The sequence below is a fragment of the Rhinoraja longicauda genome, chromosome 28 (assembly GCF_053455715.1).
Source record: "Rhinoraja longicauda isolate Sanriku21f chromosome 28, sRhiLon1.1, whole genome shotgun sequence".
In the NCBI taxonomy this organism is placed as follows: Eukaryota; Metazoa; Chordata; class Chondrichthyes; order Rajiformes; family Arhynchobatidae; genus Rhinoraja; species Rhinoraja longicauda.
Genome location: NC_135980.1, coordinates 10,061,036 through 10,082,403, shown reverse-complemented (window position 1 = coordinate 10,082,403; position 21,368 = coordinate 10,061,036). Strand labels below are relative to the sequence as shown.

The window sequence follows — 21,368 nt, the reverse complement described above, 5'->3', positions numbered from 1 at the left end:
GATCACCCATGATTCTCTCTTCACAGATACTGCCTGACCTGCAGAGTGTTTCCAGCAGTTTTTGTTTTTATTAAAGGGCAGATTTAATATGTATAAAATAATAAGCCCGGGACACTATGAAAAGAAAAGATCTTCTTTCCATGGCAAAATAATTGCAGGTCAAAGATTTAAAAGGTTAGCAGAAGTATTAGGGAGAGATCAAGGAGGAAAACCTTCTCACACACAGATTGATGGATATCGGAAAATTTACTGCCTGAAAGGATGTTGAAAGCATAAATCCACTTCATATTTAATAAGGTATCTGAATGAACATTGAAGAGCTATAAATTACAAGACTTTTTTGTTGAAGTGTACAAAATCGTGAGGGGCATGGATAAAATGAACGTCCACTGTCTTTTTCCCAGAGTAGAAGGTTCCCCAACATTGCGAGGGGGGGGGAAGAACAATGGAGGACCCGGCATGGGGAGACCGCCGTGAGGGAGGTGGGGGGAGAACAATGGACAGTGGGGGGGGGGGGGGGGGGGGAGAGAGAGAGAGACAAAGGGCAATGGGGACCCAGCGTGGGGGAACTGTTGGGGGTGGGGGGGGGGACAAAAAGTGGAGCCAGCGTACTTTGTACCTTTGTCAGCGCCACAGGTGGCTGCTAATTGTATACATTGGGTATGCAAGCAAAGAATCTCACTGTGTCTAGTCACGTGACATAAAGTATTCCTTCCTTCCTAAAACTAGAGGGCATAATTTTAAGGTGAGATGGGGAGAGATTTAAGAGAGACCTCAGGGGCAACTTTATGACTCTATTCGGACCACCCTCTGAGTGACAGAGTGCTAGATGGAAGAAACAGGTCCTTCGGCCCAACTTGCCCACACCGGCCAACATACCCCAGCTACACTGGTCCCCCTGCCTGCGCTTGGTCCATATCCCTCCAAACCTGCCCTATCCATGTATCTGTCTAACTGTTTCTTAAACGTTGGGATAGTCCCAGCCTCCTCCGGCAGCTTGTTCCAAACACCCACCACCCTTTGTGTGAAAAAGTTACCCCTCAGACTCCTATTAAATCTTTTCCCCTTCACCCTGAACCTATGCCCACTGGTTCTCGATTCCCCTACTCTGGGCAAGAGATTCTGTGCATCTACCCAACCTATTCCTCTCATGATTTTGTACACCATAAGATCACCCCTCATGCACCTGCACTCCATGGACTAGAGACCCAGCCTGCTCAACCTGAGGCCCTATAGCTCAGACCCTCTGGTCCTGGCAACATCCTCGTAAATCTTCTCAGAACCCTTTCAAGCTTGACAATATATATCTTTCCTATAAAACGGTGCCCAGAACTGAACACAATATTCTAAATTCAGTCTCACCAACGCCTGATATAACTGCAACATGACCTCCCAACTTCTATACTCATCTGGAATGAGATGTCAGAAAATGCTGTGGAAGCAAATATAATTACAACCTTTAAAAGCCATTTTTGACATATAAATTTATATAGATAAGAGGGATTTAGAGAGCTATGATTGAAATGCAGGCAAGTTGGACTAGCCCAGGACACTAACTTGTTTTCATGCTGCACATCTTTATGACTACATGGCCACAACACCAAGGCCTTGGAAGTAAGAATAACTTGTAGAGTTCTGTTTTTGGGTTGAATGGTCTCCTGCCCTGCTGTGTTCCCATTTCTTTCATTTATATTATGGGGGTAGCAAGTTCAACAAAGTGTGAATAAATAAGGCAAGAGTTATGGAACCAGAGCATCTTATATATGAGAGAACAGAAAATGCCATTGATGGGCCCTCTTGGCAATGGCATTGGAAGATGAAGAAAGAGAAGGGAAAAAAAGCATAAATTAGCATCGGTGTGAATGAACAACAGATCACCACCAGAAAGAGATGAAAGGGGAAAGAAAGATGAGACTCATAAAAAGACACAAAACAGGAAAGCAAAAGAAAATTGATTGAAAGTTTAATAGCTTCAACATCTATTTTAACATTTAATAGGTGAGCAATTGGAACACACACATTTAAGTTTAGCGATGCAGTATGGAAATAGGCCCTTCAGCCCACTGAGTCCATCACCCATTCACACTAGTTCTATGTTATCCCACTATCGCATTTACTCCCCAAACAGTAGGGGCAATCATTACAGATGCAAATTAACCTACAAACCTGTACGTCTTTGGGAAGTGGGGGGAAAACCGGAGTGCCTGGAGGAAACCCATGCAATCAGAGGGAGAACGTGCTCACTCTACATAGACAACACCCAAGGTCAGGATTGAACCTGCCTCTCTGACATTGTGAGGCAGCAGCTATATTTAAAGGATTTTACAGGAAGTTGACAACGTGGACCTTACAATAATTTAGAAACAAGGAACTGCAGATGCTGGCTTACAAAAAAGAACATAAAGTTCGGAGTTATTCTGTGAGTCAAGCAGCATCTCTGGAGAACATGAATAGGCGCCATTTTAGGTTGGGACTGAAAAAGAGTCCCGACCAAAAACATAATCTATTCATGTTCTCCAGAGATACTGCCTGACCCACTGCGTTACTCCAGCACTGTGTGTCCTTACAATAATTTGGTAATTGAAACGATACTTAGGCTGTTAATAGCTAGCCCAAAATACCTGTGCAGGCTTACGGGTAGAAGTAATAAGCCACAAGGTCCTCCATTCCTTGCCTCCCTTTCAATGGATCCTGCATGGCTAGTCCACCATCCTGCACCAACCCTCCTATCAGTCTTGGCTTGGCTTGGACTGTGCTGCATGACTAAGCACACCTGGCCTTCTGAGGTGTAGCGTTCATATCTTCTAGCCAAATGCAGTACCTTAATGGCATTCAATGGTCATCAAGGCAGCCAGCAATATCATTATACTAATGGACACAACGATAATATCTATTTTTGGATATGATAACCTTGTCTGAAATGTAGAACCATCTCGACATGGAGTGAATGCTGTCAGATCTGGCAACAAAATCTTGTTCATTAAATAACGTAATTTTTTTTGCCAATGAGTTACTAACTGTCACATCACATTGAAGGTCGACACAAAATGCTGGAGTAACTCAGCGAGACAGGCAACATCTCTGGAGAGAAGGGATGGGTGACGTTTCGGGTCGAGACCCTTCTTCAGACTCATCACATTAATTTACAAGGAAAATTGCAAAATCTGTCGCATGCAAAATACTTTATAAATATTCAAAATTCTTTCTGTTAATATTTCACAGTTCCTGCTCAAAACAACTTGTTCTATGACCCTGGAGACACACTGGACCCTTGAGAAAACAGATTGCTGGAGGAACTCAGAGGGTCAGGCAGCATCTGGGGAGGGAGTGGACAGGTGACGTTTCGGGTCAGGACTCTTCTTCAGACTCAGGCCCCCGACTCGAAAGGCTGTCTGTCCATTCCCTCTCCTGCTGTTGCCTGACCCGCTGAGTTCCTCCAACACTTTGTGCTTTGTTCGATGATCCTATTTGATTTCCGATCGCTCTTGTAAAGTATATGCCCACATCAATCACACCCAATGCAGTAAGTTCACATTGTCACAGTAAGGATACTATGTGTGTAGGAAGGAACTGCAGATGCTGGTTTAAACCGAAGATAGACATGAAAAGCTGTAGTAACCTAGCGGGTCAGGCAGCATCTCTGGAGAAAAGGAATAGGTGACGTTTCGGGTCGAGACCCTTATTCAGATTGAGAGTCGGGGGAAAGGGAAAGGAGAGATACAGACAGAACATAGAACAAGTGAACGAAAGATATGCATAAAGCAAGGAGCCCACAATGATCCATTGTTGGCTGTGAGGTAGGTGATAACGAGTTATACAGGCAGTGGATGCTGTGATGATTGGTTTTAATAACTCAAGTCTCTCACAACCCAGAGGAAAGGCCACAGGCTTTTCATGGACCGCCAGAATTTTTAGCTGAAATTTAGCCACTATCAACACGTGGATCGCATCCCTGGAGGAATATATATTCACCTAGGCAACAGCACAACGGAAGAAAAATGGAGCTGCCGTCTCCGATGTACTTGGCCAAAGACCACACGTTATCATTAAATGCAACAACAAAAAAATCTACACACGGTGGGTTATTTTTGGCAAACATGAAAAGAAACATTTCCGAGATAATAAGAAATGGCACCATTCATTTGTATATTCTGTTGTGCATCACACAAGTGTGTCACTCCACCGTTGTGAGGAAATGGGGAGCAAATTAAACAGCCTCCAACAAAATTTAATTCAATCTCAAACCGAGTGAAGATACCAAGGTACAAAATACCCCAAGATGCATATCATCAGGACAATGGAGAAGAGAGTAAAGGGGAGGTCTTCCACCGGTTGCTTATTAGGAAATGATATGCAGGCATCATTGAATGTAAAATCTCGTTTCAACACAGCTGCAAAATCGTCCCCCCCCTTTCCCCAGACCATTGCAAGATTTGTAGAGTGTGGCTTCTGTAACAAGGGCCTATCTTCTACCCCTGCCACTGATAAATGCACGGATTACATTTGACTGCACTTCACATATTTCCACTGTAAATACGGGAATGAGAAGGCAAAAAAATCTCTTCACCATCTATCGACTTCATCGTTACTGAAATGCATCCGTATGTCCAAATAGTGGTTATTAGACAGTGGTCTTCTTTGTATCAGCACCGTTGCAAAGGCACACAGACTAAATACATCATTGAACTGAACAAAAGAATACGAATACTCAACAGCAGACTGATAACGGGCCGCCCTTTGATCAACCATCACTCAAAATGCACTCTCGCAGTTTTATTTTAAATGCAACTGTCTCGTCCTAATAGCAACGCTGATTTTAGCTGCCCAGTAAGAATCACTCACCGTCGCGTTCTCAGTTATGTACTTCCATGCGGGGAAATCATTGCTCATGGTCCAGTTCGTCGAAGGCAAGCTGATTTGTCTCCCTCCCTGCGATGGAAGAAAAGACAAAAGGGAGAAGAAGAAAAGAATCACATTTTAGCCGCTGGATGTGTGCACAGCACAGATGCTTTCGCCTCGGACTCCTCCTGCGCCTCGGAGTGCCAGTGGCAATGGTCTGATCAGCTGAGTTCAATGCACAGAAAGGGTGTGATCTCAATTAGACGGGAAGCAAGTGATGGCGTTAATACCGAGCGTTCTTTTTAAAAAGTTCCTGGGTTAGTGGGGGGGGGGGGTGGGTGGAAGAGGAAGGAGAAAGTGGGAGAGATGCATCATTTTGTTCCCTCTCTCCCCTCTCTCCCCTCTCTCCCCCTCTCCCAGTGCACTCACTTGCAGAGCAGAATATGACAGCGCCTCTTCTCGGGTGCATTCATTACTAAATGGCAAAGCCAAAGGGAACGGCGGCGGCGAGAAGACTCGCCTGGTGTGTCTTCCCCCGAGCGATGCTGGAATAAAGAAAAGGGAGGAATGTGTGCATTGAGAGAGGTGGAGAGAAGGAGGAGGAGGAGGAGGAGGGGGAGAAGAAGGAGAGACCATGGCAGGAGCCCTTCGCCCTGGACCAGATCCCAGATCAGGCGCCGCTGCCCAGGGCTCTCGGGCACCGTCTCACCTCCCCTCACCTGCCCCGCTCAGACCACTGCCCCCCCCAAACCTCACCTGCCCCGCTCAGACCACTGCCCCCCCCAAACCTCACCTCCCCTCACCTGCCCCGCTCAGACCACTGTCCCCCCAAACCTCACCTCCCCTCACCTGCCCCGCTCAGACCACTGCCCCCCCCCCAAACCTCACCTCCCCTCACCTGCCCCGCTCAGACCACTGCCCCCCCCCCAAACCTCACCTCCCCTCACCTGCCCCGCTCAGACCACTGCCCCCCCCAAACCTCACCTCCCCTCACCTGCCCCGCTCAGACCACTGCCCCCCCCAAACCTCACCTCCCCTCACCTGCCCCGCTCAGACCACTGCCCCCCAAACCTAACCTCACCTCCCCTCACCTGCCCCGCTCAGACCACTGTCCCCCCAAACCTCACCTCCCCTCACCTGCCCCGCTCAGACCACTGCCCCCCCCAAACCTCACCTCCCCTCACCTGCCCCGCTCAGACTACTGCCCCCCCAAACCTAACCTCCCCTCCCCTCACCTGCCCCTCTCAGACCACTGCCCCCCTAACCTCCCCTCCCTGCTCTGCTCTGCTCGCTTTGTTTAGCGCCACTGGCTTTAAAGTTAATTTTTAACCTTAGAACTTGCATGGCGATGTCAGTTAAAGCTCGAAGGTATTTATTCACAAAATGCTGGAGTAACTCAGCAGGTCAGGCAGCATCTCAGGAGAGAAGGAATGGATGGGCAACGTTTTGGCTGACTGACAGTTAAAGCTCAGCTTGGGTAGAGCTGGGTAGAGCTGCCTCCTCCCCGCACCCTGGAGTATCACCTACACACCTCTCTACCTCCTTCCTCGGGACGCTGTCTGACTGCACTTACAGGTTAGGATAAGATTTATCAGGCGTGTGGACAGAGGGACTCTCAAATCAAATATCCAAGAGATAACCAGACATCGCCAATTTTTTGGGGGCTATTTGCTGGGTGGCAAATAGGAGGGAGAGAGGGGCGGGGGGAGAGGGAGAGATTCGCCATTTATTTTCACTCTAACAAGCAGAGCACACAAAGGCAGCTTGGTCGACCATTCCCCCCAGAATCTGCCGTTGCCTCTTTACCTCCAACCTCTGTACCTGAACGATTTAGTTTTTTGTTCTTTTGGGATCTGATGCAAAGGATTAGGTGGTGTGGTGTGGGTGGGAGGAAGAGGGTAGATGGAGACACTGGTGACACTGGTGACACTGCTCAACATATCTGCAGCACAACACAAAGTCCTGGAGGAACTCAGCTGGTCAGGCAGCATCTGTGGAGGGAGTGGATAGATGATGTTTTGGGTCGGAGCCCTTCCTTGGACTGCTTGTAATAGGATGGAGACAAAACCTCGCAAGTGATAGCTGGATATAGACTTTAGACATACAGCAAGGAAACAGACCCTTTGGCCCATTGAGTCTGCACTGACCAGCCAGTGATCACCCCATACCACAATCACTATCGTACATACAAGGGACAATTTACAATTTTTGCCGAAGCCAATTAACCTACAAACCTTTGGATTGTGGGAGGAAACCCACACGGTCACAAGGAGAACATACAAGCTCTGTACAGCCAGCACCCATAGTCAAGATTGAACCTGGGCTCCAGCGCTGTAAGGCAGCAACTCTACCACTGCACCACTGTGCTGCCCCAGAGTGACGGGGGCTGGGCTTGAATGGCCAAAGGGTAAAGTAAGTGACAAAGCCTCGGGATGAGGGGGAGGTAACAGGGTACCAGATAAGGAGAGAAGAGAGTGAAATGTAAAGCCAGAGGGAAGGATTTGGGTGGAAGGGGATGGGGACGCAGAAGAACCTAGTGAACCTACGCTGCATGCCCTCAATAGCAAGAATATCCTTCCTCAAATTTGGAGACCAAATTTGGAGTACTGTGTGCAGTTTTGGTCTCCAAATTTGAGGAAGGATATTCTTGCTATTGAGTGCGTGCAGCGTAGGTTCACTAAGTTAATTCCCGGAATGGCGGGACTGTCGTATGTTGAAAGGCTGGAGCAATTAGGCTTGTATACACTGGAATTTAGAAGGATGAGGGGGGATCTTATTGAAACATATAAGATAATTAGGGGATTGGACACATTAGAGGCAGGAAACATGTTCCCTATGTTGGGGGAGTCCAGAACAAGGGGCCACAGTTTAAGAATAAGGGGTAGGCCATTTAGAACGGAGATGAGGAAGAACATTTTCAGTCAGAGAGTGGTGAAGGTGTGGAATTCTCTGCCTCAGAAGGCAGTGGAGGCCAGTTCGTTGGATGCTTTCAAGAGAGAGCTGGATAGAGCTCTTAAGGATAGCGGAGTGAGGGGGTATGGGGAGAGGGCAGGAACGGGGTACTGATTAAGAGTGATCAGTCATGATCGCATTGAATGGCGGTGCTGGCTCGAAGGGCTGAATGGCCTACTCCTGCACCTATTGTCTATTGTCTATTGTCTATTGTCTAAAAGGAGGAGGTGGGATAGTGGAAGACATTGGTGCACACAGAGGAGGACACAGGAAAGGGAGAGGTGGTAGGGAATGCTTTACTTAAAATTGGAGAATTCAATGTTCATACCACTGGGTTGTAAGCTACAAAAATGGGTATGAGGTTAGTGTGTGGCCTCAATCTGGCAATGGAGAAGGCCAAGGACAGAAAGATCGGTATATATCAAAATGGGCCCCATATCCGATGTAGTTGGAGAGGGTTCTGAGGAGATTTTTTTTACGAGAATGATCCCAGGAATGATTAGGTTAACATACGATGAATGTTTGACAGCACTGGGCCTGTACTCGCTGGAGTTTGGAAGAATGAGGGGGGGGGGGGGGGGGGGGGGGGCTCATTGAACCTTACCAAATAGTGAAAGGCTTGGAAAGAGTGGATGTGGAGAGGATGTTTTTATTCGTGGAAGAGTCTAGGACCAGAAGAGGCCAAAGCCACAGAATTAAATGTATAAAGGGGACGAGGAGAAATTTCTTTAGTCAAAGGATTGTGAATCTGTGCAATTCATTGCCACAGACAGCTGTGGAGGCCAAGTCAATGGATATTTTTAAGGTGGAGATTGACAAATTCTTGATTAGTCAAGAATGTCGGGTTATGGGGAGAAGGCAGGAGAATGGGATTGAAAGGGAAAGATAGATCAGCCATGATTGAATGGCAGAATAGAGGAGGGGGCAAATGGCCTAATTCTGCTCCTATAAACTTCTGAACTTATGGATGAGAATGGGAATGTAGGTTAAAATGGTTATCAACCGGGAGATTCAGCAGGCCTTGAGAGACAGTGTTCAGTCTACGCTTGGTCTTGTCGATGTAATATTTGCAGAGGAGTTGAATTTTCCTTTCACGCATGAAAGCAAGGTATGTTGGAAATATTAAGTAAATGCAGCTTGATCTGACAAAGGACAAAATAGACTAATATTTCAAATGTTGTTTCTTTTTGGTTACGCAGCTTTCTGCTCTTGGACTGTCAGCATTTTCTGTTTCAGATTCCCAGTATTTGCATTTTTCATTTGATCTTCTGGGTGACAACTGCATATTTACACGCACTTGCATTTTTGTTTGAATTTCTGAATACTTTCCACTCATTTGAGAGTCTGACTATTTTTACCATGGACAATGGAAATGGATGAGGAATGTGCTACTTTCTCTAGTTAAAGACTTTCCAGAGATCAAATACACTGCCAGTTTAATGCACAAATGAATCAGCCCTAGTCGAGACTTGAAAGAAAGACCGTTAGACTGTGCACTCAAAGTAACATACAAAAATCCCAATCTTATACCTGACCTTACCTCAACACTATCACACAATCCAATCTTAGAGTGAATCTTAGATCGTCTTAGATTTTAGATCATCCCTGCATGCTATGACTTTCTTCACAATTTGAAATTACTCTGTTGGCTTCTATTCCAACAGTGGAAAGCTTCTTTGCACATGGGAAGATTATCAGTTGCAAGACTTCACCTATCATGAAGACTAACGTGAAGTGTCACAGCCAGAATAAGTTGGAACCATTTGTCAATGTACTATACACACAAATGGGAATTATTTCTGGGAGTTATTCCTGGGGGGAGGGGAAGAGAAATTGACAATTTAATATTGGTTTTGTGTGTGGAATATCACGTCTCACCAATTTAATTTGAAGAGGGTGACCAAGATGATTGATGAAGGCAGGGCAGTAGACGTTGTCGGCGTGACCTTCAGCAAGGTAACTTTGCCAAGATGTTGCACAGTAGGCTGGTCTGGAAGGTTAGATCACATGGTATCCAAGGCGAGCTCACTAATTGAATACAAAATTCACTTTAAGGTAGGAAACAGAGTGGTGGCAACTTCAGTCAGCATGGATGAGTTGGGCAGAAGGGCATGTTTCCACACTACACCGTAGGACTCCATCGCGAATTGCATTTCCTATGACACTTGATATTATCAAACACTTCACTTTCCCTAAAACAATTCTGTGTTTCCAATATGGATGTGCAAATTTTGTTGCATCTAAACAATACTAGAATATTTATTCTGTTCCAATGCAGTTAAATTATGATTTAAATCATAATATTACAGGGAGGCACCACGAAGAGATATAAAGCAAGCCTCAAAAAACAAAAATAAAATGGGGAGATGCTGAAAATCTGAAATATTAAACCCAATAATAATAATAATAATAATAATAATAATATTCATTTATTGTCATTGCAACGAGTACAACGAAATTAAAAAATAGCCAATCCTGACGGTGTGTACAAACATATATGCAATAAATGCAAAAACAAATAAATACATAAATACAATTAAATACAATTATATTAAGTACAAGATTTTTTAACGGTGTTGCCTAGTGCAAAGGTAGTGTTCAGTTCTCGTATGGCCCTGGGGTAAAAACTGTTCTTAAGTCTGTTTGTTCGGGATTTGATCGACCTGAAACGTCGACCAGAGGGCAGATGAACAAACAGACGGTGGCCGGGGTGGGATGGATCTTTTATTATTTTGCCTGCTCTACTGAGGCAGCGTAGGCTGAACAGGTGCTCCAGGGAGGGCAGTGAGCAGCCGATGATCTTCTGGGCCGTCGTGATGACCCTCTGAAGGGCCTTCCTGTCCTTTTCTGAGCAGCTGGCATACCATGTGGTTATACAGTATGCCAGCACACTCTCGATGGAGCAGCGATAGAAGGGCAACATGAGCTTCTCCTGCAGGTTGGTTTTCCTGAGGATCCTCAGGAAGTGGAGTCTCTGCTGTGCCTTCTTTACTGTGGTGATGGTGTTGGTAGACCAGGTAAGATCCTCTGCGATGTGCGTACCCAGGAACCTGAAAGCTGGTACCCTTTCCACACAGACCCCATTGATGTAGAGTGGGTCGTAATCTACACTGGTTTTTCTAAAGTCAATTATAAGTTCCTTTGTTTTGGAGGAGTTCAGGACCAGATTGTTCACTGAACACCATGCTGCCAGCCTTTGGATTTCATCCCTATAGGCTGTCTCATCTCCTTCTGAGATGAGTCCAACCACAGTCGTGTCATCCGCGAACTTGATGATGGTGTTGGTGGGATGGGTGGGGGCGCAGTCGTGAGTGTAGAGGGAGTAAAGGATGGGGCTCAACACACAGCCCTGTGGTGAGCCGGTGCTCAGTGTAATGGTGGAGGAGAGGTGAGGGCCTATTTTGACGGTCTGGGGGCGGTTGGTCAGGAAGTCCTTGATCCATTGGCAGATGGTTTGGGAAAATCCAAGGTCGGAAAGTTTGGTGACCAGTCTGCTCGGGATGACCGTGTTAAAGGCAGAGCTGAAGTCGAGGAAGAGCATCCTCACATAGCTCCCCTGGTGTTCAAGGTGGGTCAGTGCAGTGTGAAGAGCAGTGTCGATGGCATCCCCTGTAGACCTATTTGCTCTGTAGGCAAACTGGTATGGGTCGAAGGTGGGTGGGAGGCTGGAATAATCTCATCATTCCAGCGAGGGTGATTCCTTCCCACTCCACAAAGACACAAAATATTTTCTTGCACTCAGGCAAAATAAATCAATTATTACTCATTTCCTACACTCTGAAAACATGGAATATTTTAGATCTCTTCATAAGAAATAAGTATGGGATATTTCACCTTTACATTCCTATTTTTCATTTCAAGGAATCACCCTCGCTGGAATGATGAGATTATTTTTCAAATAGTTTGTATTTTATCAGTACAAATTTCTCATTTATTTCAAATGCTGATTTGAGACTGGTAAGATAATGCTGATTACAAACATTGCGTTGAAAATCCAGAATAAAATGTTAAGAGAGACAATGTAAAAAAGTTGAGATACAAGGAACTGTAGATGCTGGTTTACAAAAAAATAATTATGCAGTTAGTACATATATAAAAATAAATTTGAGGTTGCTTTAAGATTTAAAGGTTGGATGTCGGACAATTACTCTGTAATGCATGGCACTGTCGCTCAGTTGGTAAAGCTGCTGTCTCACAGTGCCAGAGACCCAGGCTGGATCCTGACCTTGGGTGCTGTCTGTGTGGAGTTTGCAGATTCTCCCTGTGATTGCGTGGGTTTCTTCTGTGTATTCCAGTTTCCTCCCAAATCCCAAATATAGATGTGTGGGTGTGTAGGTTAATTGGCCTCTGTAAAATTACCCTTAATGTGTCGGGATTGACTGCGAACGTGGGATAACATTGAACTAGTGTGAACCGGTGATGATTAGTTGACGTGTACTCTGTGGGCTGAATGGCCAGTTTCCATGCTATGTCTTTCAACCTATTAATTTCAATCAATTTATAAACACAGCTTGTACTTTCCTATGCAGATCCTTCCTGCTCACTCACACACTTCCTCCACACTCACAAATGCTATGTCTTAATAAAACCATCATCTTCATATTTTTTGATTATCATTCTCCAAGCATTTGGATGATCAACATTAATCTTCACACACATTGATCACTTATTCACCTCCACAAACTGGAATCTATCAACGTTTAGCTCTTCTGTTTTGTTTAACTGTACAAAATTAGTAGCTATCAATGTTGCTTACTTGACTACAATCTTTGTGTCTGTACGTTCATGTCTTGAACATCATTCCTCTCCGTAACAATTAATTTCAATGCAAAAACATGCACCCTGTCTGCCTGAAGACAAAGTGCCAGAGTAGCACAGTGGGGAGGGGGGTTGGGGGGTTGGGTAGCTGCAAGAGAGGAGAGGCAGGGCAAAGCCTGGCAAGTAATAAGTTGATACAAGTGAGGGAGGGGTTTGATCGGCAGATGGTTGGACAAAGGCCAGAAATAAAAAGATAAGATGCGACACAAAAGGTTTGAAGAGTTGTGAATTGTGAAGCTAGAGGAATTAATGTGGGTGTAAGGGAAGGGGGAGGGAGGAAATAGGTGCGTCCAAGTGGGGCACTGGGGGAGAGGGAAGATATGGGGGGGGGGGGAGGGGGGGGATTGTACTTACCTAAAATTGGAGAATTCAAAGTTCATACTCTTGGGTTGTAAGCTACCCTGTCTGTCTGTTGGGTTGAGAGATGGTCATGCCTCTGAATGGAAAGTTAAACAAATGTTGTCAAACTGGTTCAAAGTTTCTGGCTGCGGTTCAAATCTAATGTCATTTGGCAATTTAATTTTTACAAAATAAGTAACGCACTTGACTTTGAGTCAGAGGGTTGTGGGTTTGAGTTCCATTTAAGAGGACTGTGCTGCCTCAGTGAAGTCTAGCATTCTTCACACTGCAATTGTCGCACTTTTGTACTTATTTATTATTGTGCTTGTGTATAGTATGATTCTTACTGAATTGTATGCAAAATAGCAAATTTCACTGCAGGTGCATGTGAATGATCGGCCGTGTAGTCTGACTGTGGCCATTTGACAGCACCACCAGGCCAGGCCGACGCTTGCAACACCGACCCATAAAGTACCATTGAACCATTTTGTTTTAGACACTCGTGCTGTAGACTTAGAGTCACAGAGTGATACAGTGTGGAATCAGACCCTTCGGACAAAGTTGCCCATGCCCCAACTACACTAGTCCCTCCTGCCTGCGTTTAGTCCATATTGCTCCAAACCTGTCCTATCCGTGTACCTGTCTAACTGTTTCTTAAATGTTGGGATAGTCCCAGCCTCAACTAACTTCTCTGGCAGCTTGTTCCATACATCAACCACCTTTTGTGTGAAAAAGTTACCCCTCAGATTCCTATTAAATCTTTTCCCCTTCACCTTAAACCGATGTCCTACTCTGGGCAAGACTTGATCCTCTAAACCAGCTATGAAATAAGCAGAGCAGAATAGCTGTGGTTCAATCTTCTTTCCACCATGATATGTCTCACTTTTTTTTGGACCAAATCAGGGAATCATTGAAGTCCCTCCCAATGTCTATCTCAATGTCTTCTTTAAACCCAGAACCTCCTTCAACAAGCAAGTTAATTCTATCAAACACAGTAAGCAACAAATCAAAGGTTACTAATTTCCTACATTCAGCATTGAACACTTTGTGTTATGTTTAAATCAATTTGTTTAATCTCAATAGAAATACCAGGAACAAGAAGGATTTATGTTATGATCAAGTCTCTTCTTAGCCTGATCATAATGCTTCCGTAATACTTGCTCCAACTGGGCTTATTCACCACAAACAACACACGGACTGCAAAGAAGCTGTGGTTAAAATTTGAGTTTGCAATTAACCCTTCATTTTTAAGAGCAAAACACAAAGTACTTGAGTAAAGCCCCTGGCCCACAGGCGATTTTTTAGGCGATTACAGGCGACTAGGTTGTTGCCACATGGTCGCCGGGGTATCGCCTATATGGTCGTGAGTCGTCTCCAAAGAGTCGTAGCATTTTTCTGGTCGCCACTGGATTTTGAAATGTTTAAACATTTTCGGCGACTGTTGGTTTGACGCCAGTGATCGTAGCTCGACGTCTCCTGACTTAGGCGCTGTCGTAGGTTGTCGCCAGGTGACTTGGGTTGTCGCTGGTGCTGACTTCCGTGAATTCCATTGGCGACAACCTACGTCAACCGGCGATACGTACCGGCGTCAAAACCGGAGGCCAAAATGATGTGAATTGTCTTCAGTTGTCTTCAGTTGTCGTCGACAGGGTCGTAGTTTGTCGTAGCTTGTCGCAGTGGACGTAGGTTGACTTCAGTTGTCGTAGGTTGTCGTCTGCGTGGTCGTAGATTGTCGTAGGCGCGCTCGTAGGTGGACGTCCCAAGTTGTGACGATTGGCTCGCCGGTTGTCGGTAGCATGCCGTAGCTTGGCGTCGACTAGGTGGTAGGTTGTTGTAGCTTGTCGTAGACGTTGTCTTGGGGGGGGGGTTCCAGTCGCCTTTTTTTCAGCGACCTTCTACGACTATGACAGTCGCCGGCAGTCGCCTAAAAAATCGCCTAAGTGGGACAGGCCCTTAACTCAGTCCAGCACAAGTTCAGGCCCTTTGGCCCACAATGTCTGTGCAGAACAAGATGCCGAGACCATCACTTATCTATCCTGCCATTCCCTGCATATCCATATGCCTATCCAAAAGTCTTTTAAATACCACCAATGTATTTGCTTCAACCACCATCCTCAGCAGCACATTCCAGGCATGCACCACCCTCTGTGTTAAAAAACCTGTTCCGCATATATCCTTTAAACTTTGCCCCTGTCAACATAAAGCTATGCCTTCTAATGTCTGATTTGTCTGTCCTGAGAAAAAGATTCTGACTGACGTCTTCAGTCTCACCCGAAAAGTCACCGATCCATTCCTTCCACAGATGCTGCCTGACCCGCTGAGATATTCCGGCACTTTCTGTCTTGCTCAAGATTCCAGCATACGTAATTCCTTGTGTATTTATGTTTTAGATTTGCTTTTGTTCACAAAATCCTCTTTATATTTTATTACATGCTTTTGAATTTGTTCATTTTGGCTTAAATGCTAATGACGATATGCAGAGAGAAAAGTTTTACATTAATATAGAACCTTTCTCATCTTTTCAGGAGGCAGAGGTCTTTCAGGCCACTGTTGTACCTTGAAACATGTAAATCATGTTTCCTTCATAATCCGTCTGAACCAGTCTGAAGAAGGGCCCCCATCCTTTATCTCTAGAGTCGCTGCTTAACCGTTGTAGATTTTAGAGATACAGTGCGGAAATAGGCCCTTTGGCACACCAATCCACGCCGACCAGCAAACTGCACACTAGGGACAATTTACAATTTTACTGGATTCAATAAACATACAAACCTGTGCGTCTTTGGAATGTGAGAGGAAACCGGAACACCAGGAGAAAACCCACACGGCCACAGGGAGAACATACAAACTCCGTACAGACAGCTTCTGCAGTCACAATCAAACCCAGGTCTCTGGCGCTGTAAGGCAGCAACTCTACTGTTGTGCCACTGAGTTACTCCGGCACATTGTGTCTATCTTTGGTATAAACCAGCATCTGCAGTTCCTTGTTTCTACATTCTCCTTCATAATCAATCCGGTTTGAATTGAATTGAATTGAATTGAATAAATTTTATTAACCAAGTATGTATACATACAAGGAATTTGACTTGGTGCTCTGCTCGCAAGTAACAACACGACATACAGTAAACAATTAAGAATAAAACATAAAACATGAAAACATTAAGAATAAAACATTATAGTTTAAACATGTGAAGAATGAAATCAAATACCAGAGCAAAAGGAGGCTGCGGACGTTTGATTGTTGAGTAGAGCTACTACTCGTGGAAAAAAGCTGTTTTTATGTCTGGCTGTGGCTGCTTTGACAGTCCGGAGTCCAGAGGGAAGTGCTTCAAAGAGTTTGTGGCCAGGGTGAGAGGGGTCAGAGATGATCTTACCCGCTCGCTTCCTGGCCCTTGCAGTGTACAATTCGTCAATGGGGAGAAGGTTGCAGCCAACAACCTTCTCGGCTGATCGAACGATGCGTTGCAGCATCCAGATGTCATGCTTGGTGGCTGAGCCAAACCGGACCATGATGGAGAAGGTGAGGACAGACTCTATGATGGCAGTATAAAACTGGACCATCATTGCCTGTGGCAGATTGTGTTTTCTCAACGGCCGCAGGAAGTACATCCTCTGTTGGGCCTTTTTGACTGTGGAGTCGATGGTGGGCCCCCCAGTTAAGGTCCCTGGAGATGATGGTTCCAAGGAACTTAAATGACTCCACAGCTGTGACTGTGGTGTTGTTGATGGGGAGGGGAGGGGAGGCTCTCCTAAAGTCTACTATCAATTCCACCATCTTAAGAGCATTGAGCTACAGGTTGTTGTGAAAGCACCAGGACGCCAGCTGTGTCACCTCCTGTCTGTAGGCAGATTCCTCCCCATCCTGGATCAGTCCAATCAGGGTTGTGTCATCTGCAAACTTGAGAAGCTTGACAGAGGAGTCTGTGGAGGTGCAGTCGTTGATTAACATATTTCATCAAAATGTAATACAGTGTGATAAATAGGAATGCAACGTTGAAGGGTAATGCAACTAAACAACATGGGTGGGCTGTAACGTTTTCGATGCTGTACATGAGTGAGCTGAGACGTAACATATGGTGATTTCACTCTGCTTGAGAGGAAAAAGGTGACTGGGGACTTATGATTCCCAATGCTCTCAATTATAATAGTTTGCTTTGTGTCATTTATGGGTCTGATGTAAATTAGCTGACAGTGATTCGTGCTTACGATTAGTCAATAACACCATCACGTGATTTTTTTTGGAACTCAGAGGTGGAATAGGTGAACTGGGGACGTGTTTCTTTGACGAGCATGTCTTGTGTCCCTGTATGATATTCTTGAGCATAAAGCTTTCAAAAATGCACTGCAAGTCTTGGCAATGAATTCGTTGTTGCTTTTACTGATATCTACCTCAGTATGAATACTGATTTCTCCGACCGTGCATCCCCTCTCGCTCCGTCCCTCCCCCACCCTCCTCATGGTAATAGTTTCACGGTCCTTCTCCTGAGTTTCACTGTTTGTATCACTCGTTATCACCTTCCCCCACAGCCAACAATCGACCATTGTGGGCTCCACCTTTCCTTGATCATCGTTGCTGGCTTTGATTTGTCCTTTTGCTTATCCTCCATCCATTTGTTCTATGTACTTTTTCGTATCTCTTGTTTCCCTCTCCCCTGACTCTCAGTCTGAAGAAGGGTCTCGAACCAAAATGTCACCTATTCCTTTTCTCCAGAGATGCTGCCTGACCCGCTGAGTTACTCCATCTTTTTGTGTCTACCTTCCGATAAGATTGCATTGGGTTAAAATAAAGCCAGCTTCAAATAAATTCCAGTGATTGCACAGTAAATTGGTTTTAATATCAACTGGGTTTTTTTGCAAGGCAATACACGGGCATATTGGCTGTGAAAAATGTTCTTTCAAAACAGGTCAAGTGGTGCTGCCCTTTGACAAAAGATTGCCTGAAGGATGAATCATTATTTATCTTGTACAGACCTTTAAACGCCATTTCATGATGTTTTTTTTTGTAATGTCAGGAAGAACTTTTTAATTTAACAACTATAGGTTCTATCCACAGACCAGGTGTTCAGCTGGGTGCCAAGTTTCAGAGGATCTGAGAAGGAATAAAAGCTCTTTGAAAGATGACACATCTGTGCTGCTGAGAAAAAAAGTGGATAAATTAAATCTGGAAAGGCCACCGGTGTGATAACATCCTGTGAACTTTGTGAGGCTGATAAACTTCAAGAGATTGAATGTGTAGTAAATTTGGTAGCAAGCAAACTTGACATGGTCAGGAAGGGAAGTAGTTCTCATTCACGGTTTCCTCATATTTCTAGCTTCATGAATGTTCCTGTGCCTTTAATTCAGGATGTTTTGATTTGTTTCTCTAATACAATTTGGGTGGCATAGTGGTGCAACCGTAGCGTTGCTGCCTTGCAGAGCCGGAGACCCGGGATCGATCCTAACTATGGGTGCTGTCTGTGCGGAGTTTGCACGTTCTCCCTGTAACCCCGTGGGTTTTGTCCAGCTGCTCTGGTTTCCTCACACATTCCAAAAACGTGCACGTTTGTAGGCTAATTGGCTTCTGTAAATTGTTCCTAGTGCGTAAGGCAGAATTGATGTACATGGGTGATTGCTGGTCTGCATGGACTCGGTGGGCCGAAGAGCCTGTCTCCACTCTGTATCGCTAAATTAAACTAAGCTCAATTTCATTTAACAATTACAAGTCAACTACATTTGTGGATTTGGAAACAAATTTGGTCAGAGCAGTGAAGGATGGCGGATCTCCTTCTGAAGTGAAGACACAAGAAACTGCAGATGCTGGAAACTTGAGCAAAACACAAATTGCTGGAGGAACTCACCGAGTTCCTGCTTTGCTGTTCGTGAAGTTTACTTTAGGTTAGAGATGCAGCGCGGAAACACACTCTTCGGCCCACCGAGTCCGCCACGACCAGCGAACCCTGCACACTAACACTATCCGACACGCACTGGCGACAATTTAGATTTATACCAAGCCAATTAACCTACAAACCTGCACGTATTTAGAGTGTAGGAGGAAACTGAAAATCTCGGAGAAAACTGAAAAGGTTTTCTCCAACTGCTCTGCAACTTAAACCAACACGGTCCTCGCTCATCCCTGGTCCTGAAGAAAAAACTTGAACTTGAAATGTTAATTCTGTTTCTGTAGGGTGGTGTGTGTGCAGACTTTGCACACTCCCCCTGTGGATGCGTGGGTTTCCTCTGGGTGCTCCAGTTTCCCCCCACATCCCAAAGGCATGCCAGTTTGTAGGTTAATTAGCTGGGGTGAATTGCAGCTAATGTTTAAGGAGTGTTCACAACTGTGGGATAACATAGAACGAATGTGAATGGGTTTATTCACAAAATGCTGGAGTAACTCAGCAGGTCAGGCAGCATCTCGGGAGAGAAGGAATGGGCGACGTTTCGGGTCGAGACCCTTCTTCAGACTAATGTCAGGGGGGCGGGACAAAGGAAAGATATAGGTGGAGACAGGAAGACAGTGGGAGATCTGGGAAGGGGGAGGGGAAGAGAGGGACAGAGGAACTATCTAAAGTTGGAGAAGTCAATGTTCATGAGGTGCTGTTCCTCCAATTTCTGGTGGGACTCACTGTGGCACTGGAGGAGGCCCATGACAGAAAGGTCAGAGTGGGAGGGGGAGTTGAAGTGCTCAGCCACCGGGAGATCCGATTGGTTAATGCAGACTGAGCGCAGGTGTTGAGTGAAGCGATCGCTGAGCCTGCGTTTGGTTACGCCGATGTAAATAAGTTGACATCTGGAGCAGCGGATACAATAGATGAGGTTGGAGGAGGTGCAGGTGAACCTCTGTCTCACCTGGAAAGACTGTTTGGTGAATGGGTGATCGATGGTTAGCGTGGACCTGGGCTGAAGGGTATGTTTCCATGCTGCATCTTTCAAGTTCTGTTTTTGTTTCAACATAACTTCTTTGTGCTTGCATTCTGTTTCTCCTTATGAAACTCTTGCCTCCACATGCTTCAGATTTTCTTTTTTTTTTACCCTAGGTTCAGCCTGGGAATATTTTATCTCAAGTTGAAATGTTGTTTAGCTAAAACATGAACTCTGGTCCACACTCTGAGACCTTGTCTGACCTCTTGAGAACTTCCAGCGTTTCTGTTTCTATTTCCAGCAGTTGTCATTTTTTTTTTTTTTGTGGCTCAATTGGTATCTTTGGCAAAACTCAGACAATTTCAGTTGTGGGAAAAAAAAACTTCGGACAAGTGCATCAGCTTTTGATTTCTTTCAACTGTTGTCCAAGATCCTTAATCACAGACCCCAAAAGGTAATTCTGTTTCTCTTCCCGCAGATGCTGCCTGATCTTGCTGAGTTATTCCAGTATTTTCTGTTTTGATGATAATAAGAAACATCCAGTCCGAAGAAGGGTCTTGGCCCAAAACATCATCGATTCCTTCTATACAGGGATGCTACCTATCCCGCTGATTTACTCCAGCATTTTGTGTCCATTCTTGGAGTAAACCAGCATCTGCAGTTCCTTCCCATACATAAGAAATATTCACGTATTCAAAGTCATCTATTGCCTCCTTATTTTTACCATTCCAGAATCCAGCTCCCCCTACTCATCCCTGGTCATATCTGCCCACACACAAATGTGATTTGCACCAGTAATTTAGTGTAATAAAACTATCAGTGCAACGTGGAACTCCATTCCCCGTACTTCCTTTTGATGTTACGAATCAAACTTGACAGCATTATCTTCATAGTATGCATCATGCACTATATTCACAGCTTAAAAGCCACATTCCTAAAGGGACGATTTTCGAGGATGTTGCCAGGACTTGAGGGCCTGAGCTACTGGGAGAGGTTGGGCAAGCTACGACTTCATTCCTTGGAGCGCAGGAGAAAGAGGGGTGATCTTATGGAGATGTATGAGATCAAGAGGGAATAGATGGGGTGAATGCAGTCTTTTACACTTGGGTAGGGGAATCAAGAGCCAGAGGACATAGGTTTAAGGTGAGAGGGGAAATATTTAATAGGAGCCCAAGGGGAAACCTTTTCACACAGACAGTGGTGGTATATGGAAAGAGCTACCAGAGGAGGTAACTGAGTGAGGTTCTATAACAGCATTTGGAAGATATTTGGACAGGTACATGATAGGAAAGGTTTAGATGGGATATGGGCCAAATGCTACAGGTTGGACTAGTGTAGATGGGGCATCTTGGTTGGCACGTTCAAGTTGGGTAGAAGGGCCTGTTTCCGTTCTCTGTGAAAGTACATGCTTGCCGTTATAAGGCTGTAGTTTTAAGGAGAGCTTTGGATGGGTTGCGTTTATTCTGACTGGAACATTAGAGGCTGAGGGGGTGATCTGATAGGAACTTTTAAAATCTGACATAGACAGGATAACCAGGGTTTTCCCTCGGGGACAAAGAGTTTAGAACTAGAGAACACAGGCTCGG

General features: G+C 45.1%; 1 protein-coding gene across 6 annotated transcripts in view; it reads right to left on the bottom strand.

The window, feature by feature from the left end:
- cbarpb (CACN subunit beta associated regulatory protein b) overlaps positions 1 to 21,368 on the bottom strand; it is a 169,423-nt gene that overhangs the window by 131,020 nt on the left and 17,035 nt on the right. For 2 of the 6 annotated variants that reach the window (XM_078423652.1, XM_078423653.1), the window contains exons 1-2: positions 5,269 to 5,480; positions 4,843 to 4,929 (exon numbers count right to left, since the gene is read on the bottom strand). In XM_078423652.1, the coding sequence (XP_078279778.1) occupies positions 4,843 to 4,929; positions 5,269 to 5,475 (294 nt within the window). In that variant the 5' untranslated portion in view covers positions 5,476 to 5,480. Of the gene's footprint in view, positions 1 to 4,842; positions 4,930 to 5,268; positions 5,481 to 9,669; positions 9,820 to 12,963; positions 13,046 to 21,368 lie in introns of those variants that run through there. The other 4 variants (XM_078423654.1, XM_078423657.1, XM_078423655.1 and 1 more) reach the window with 4 other exon arrangements.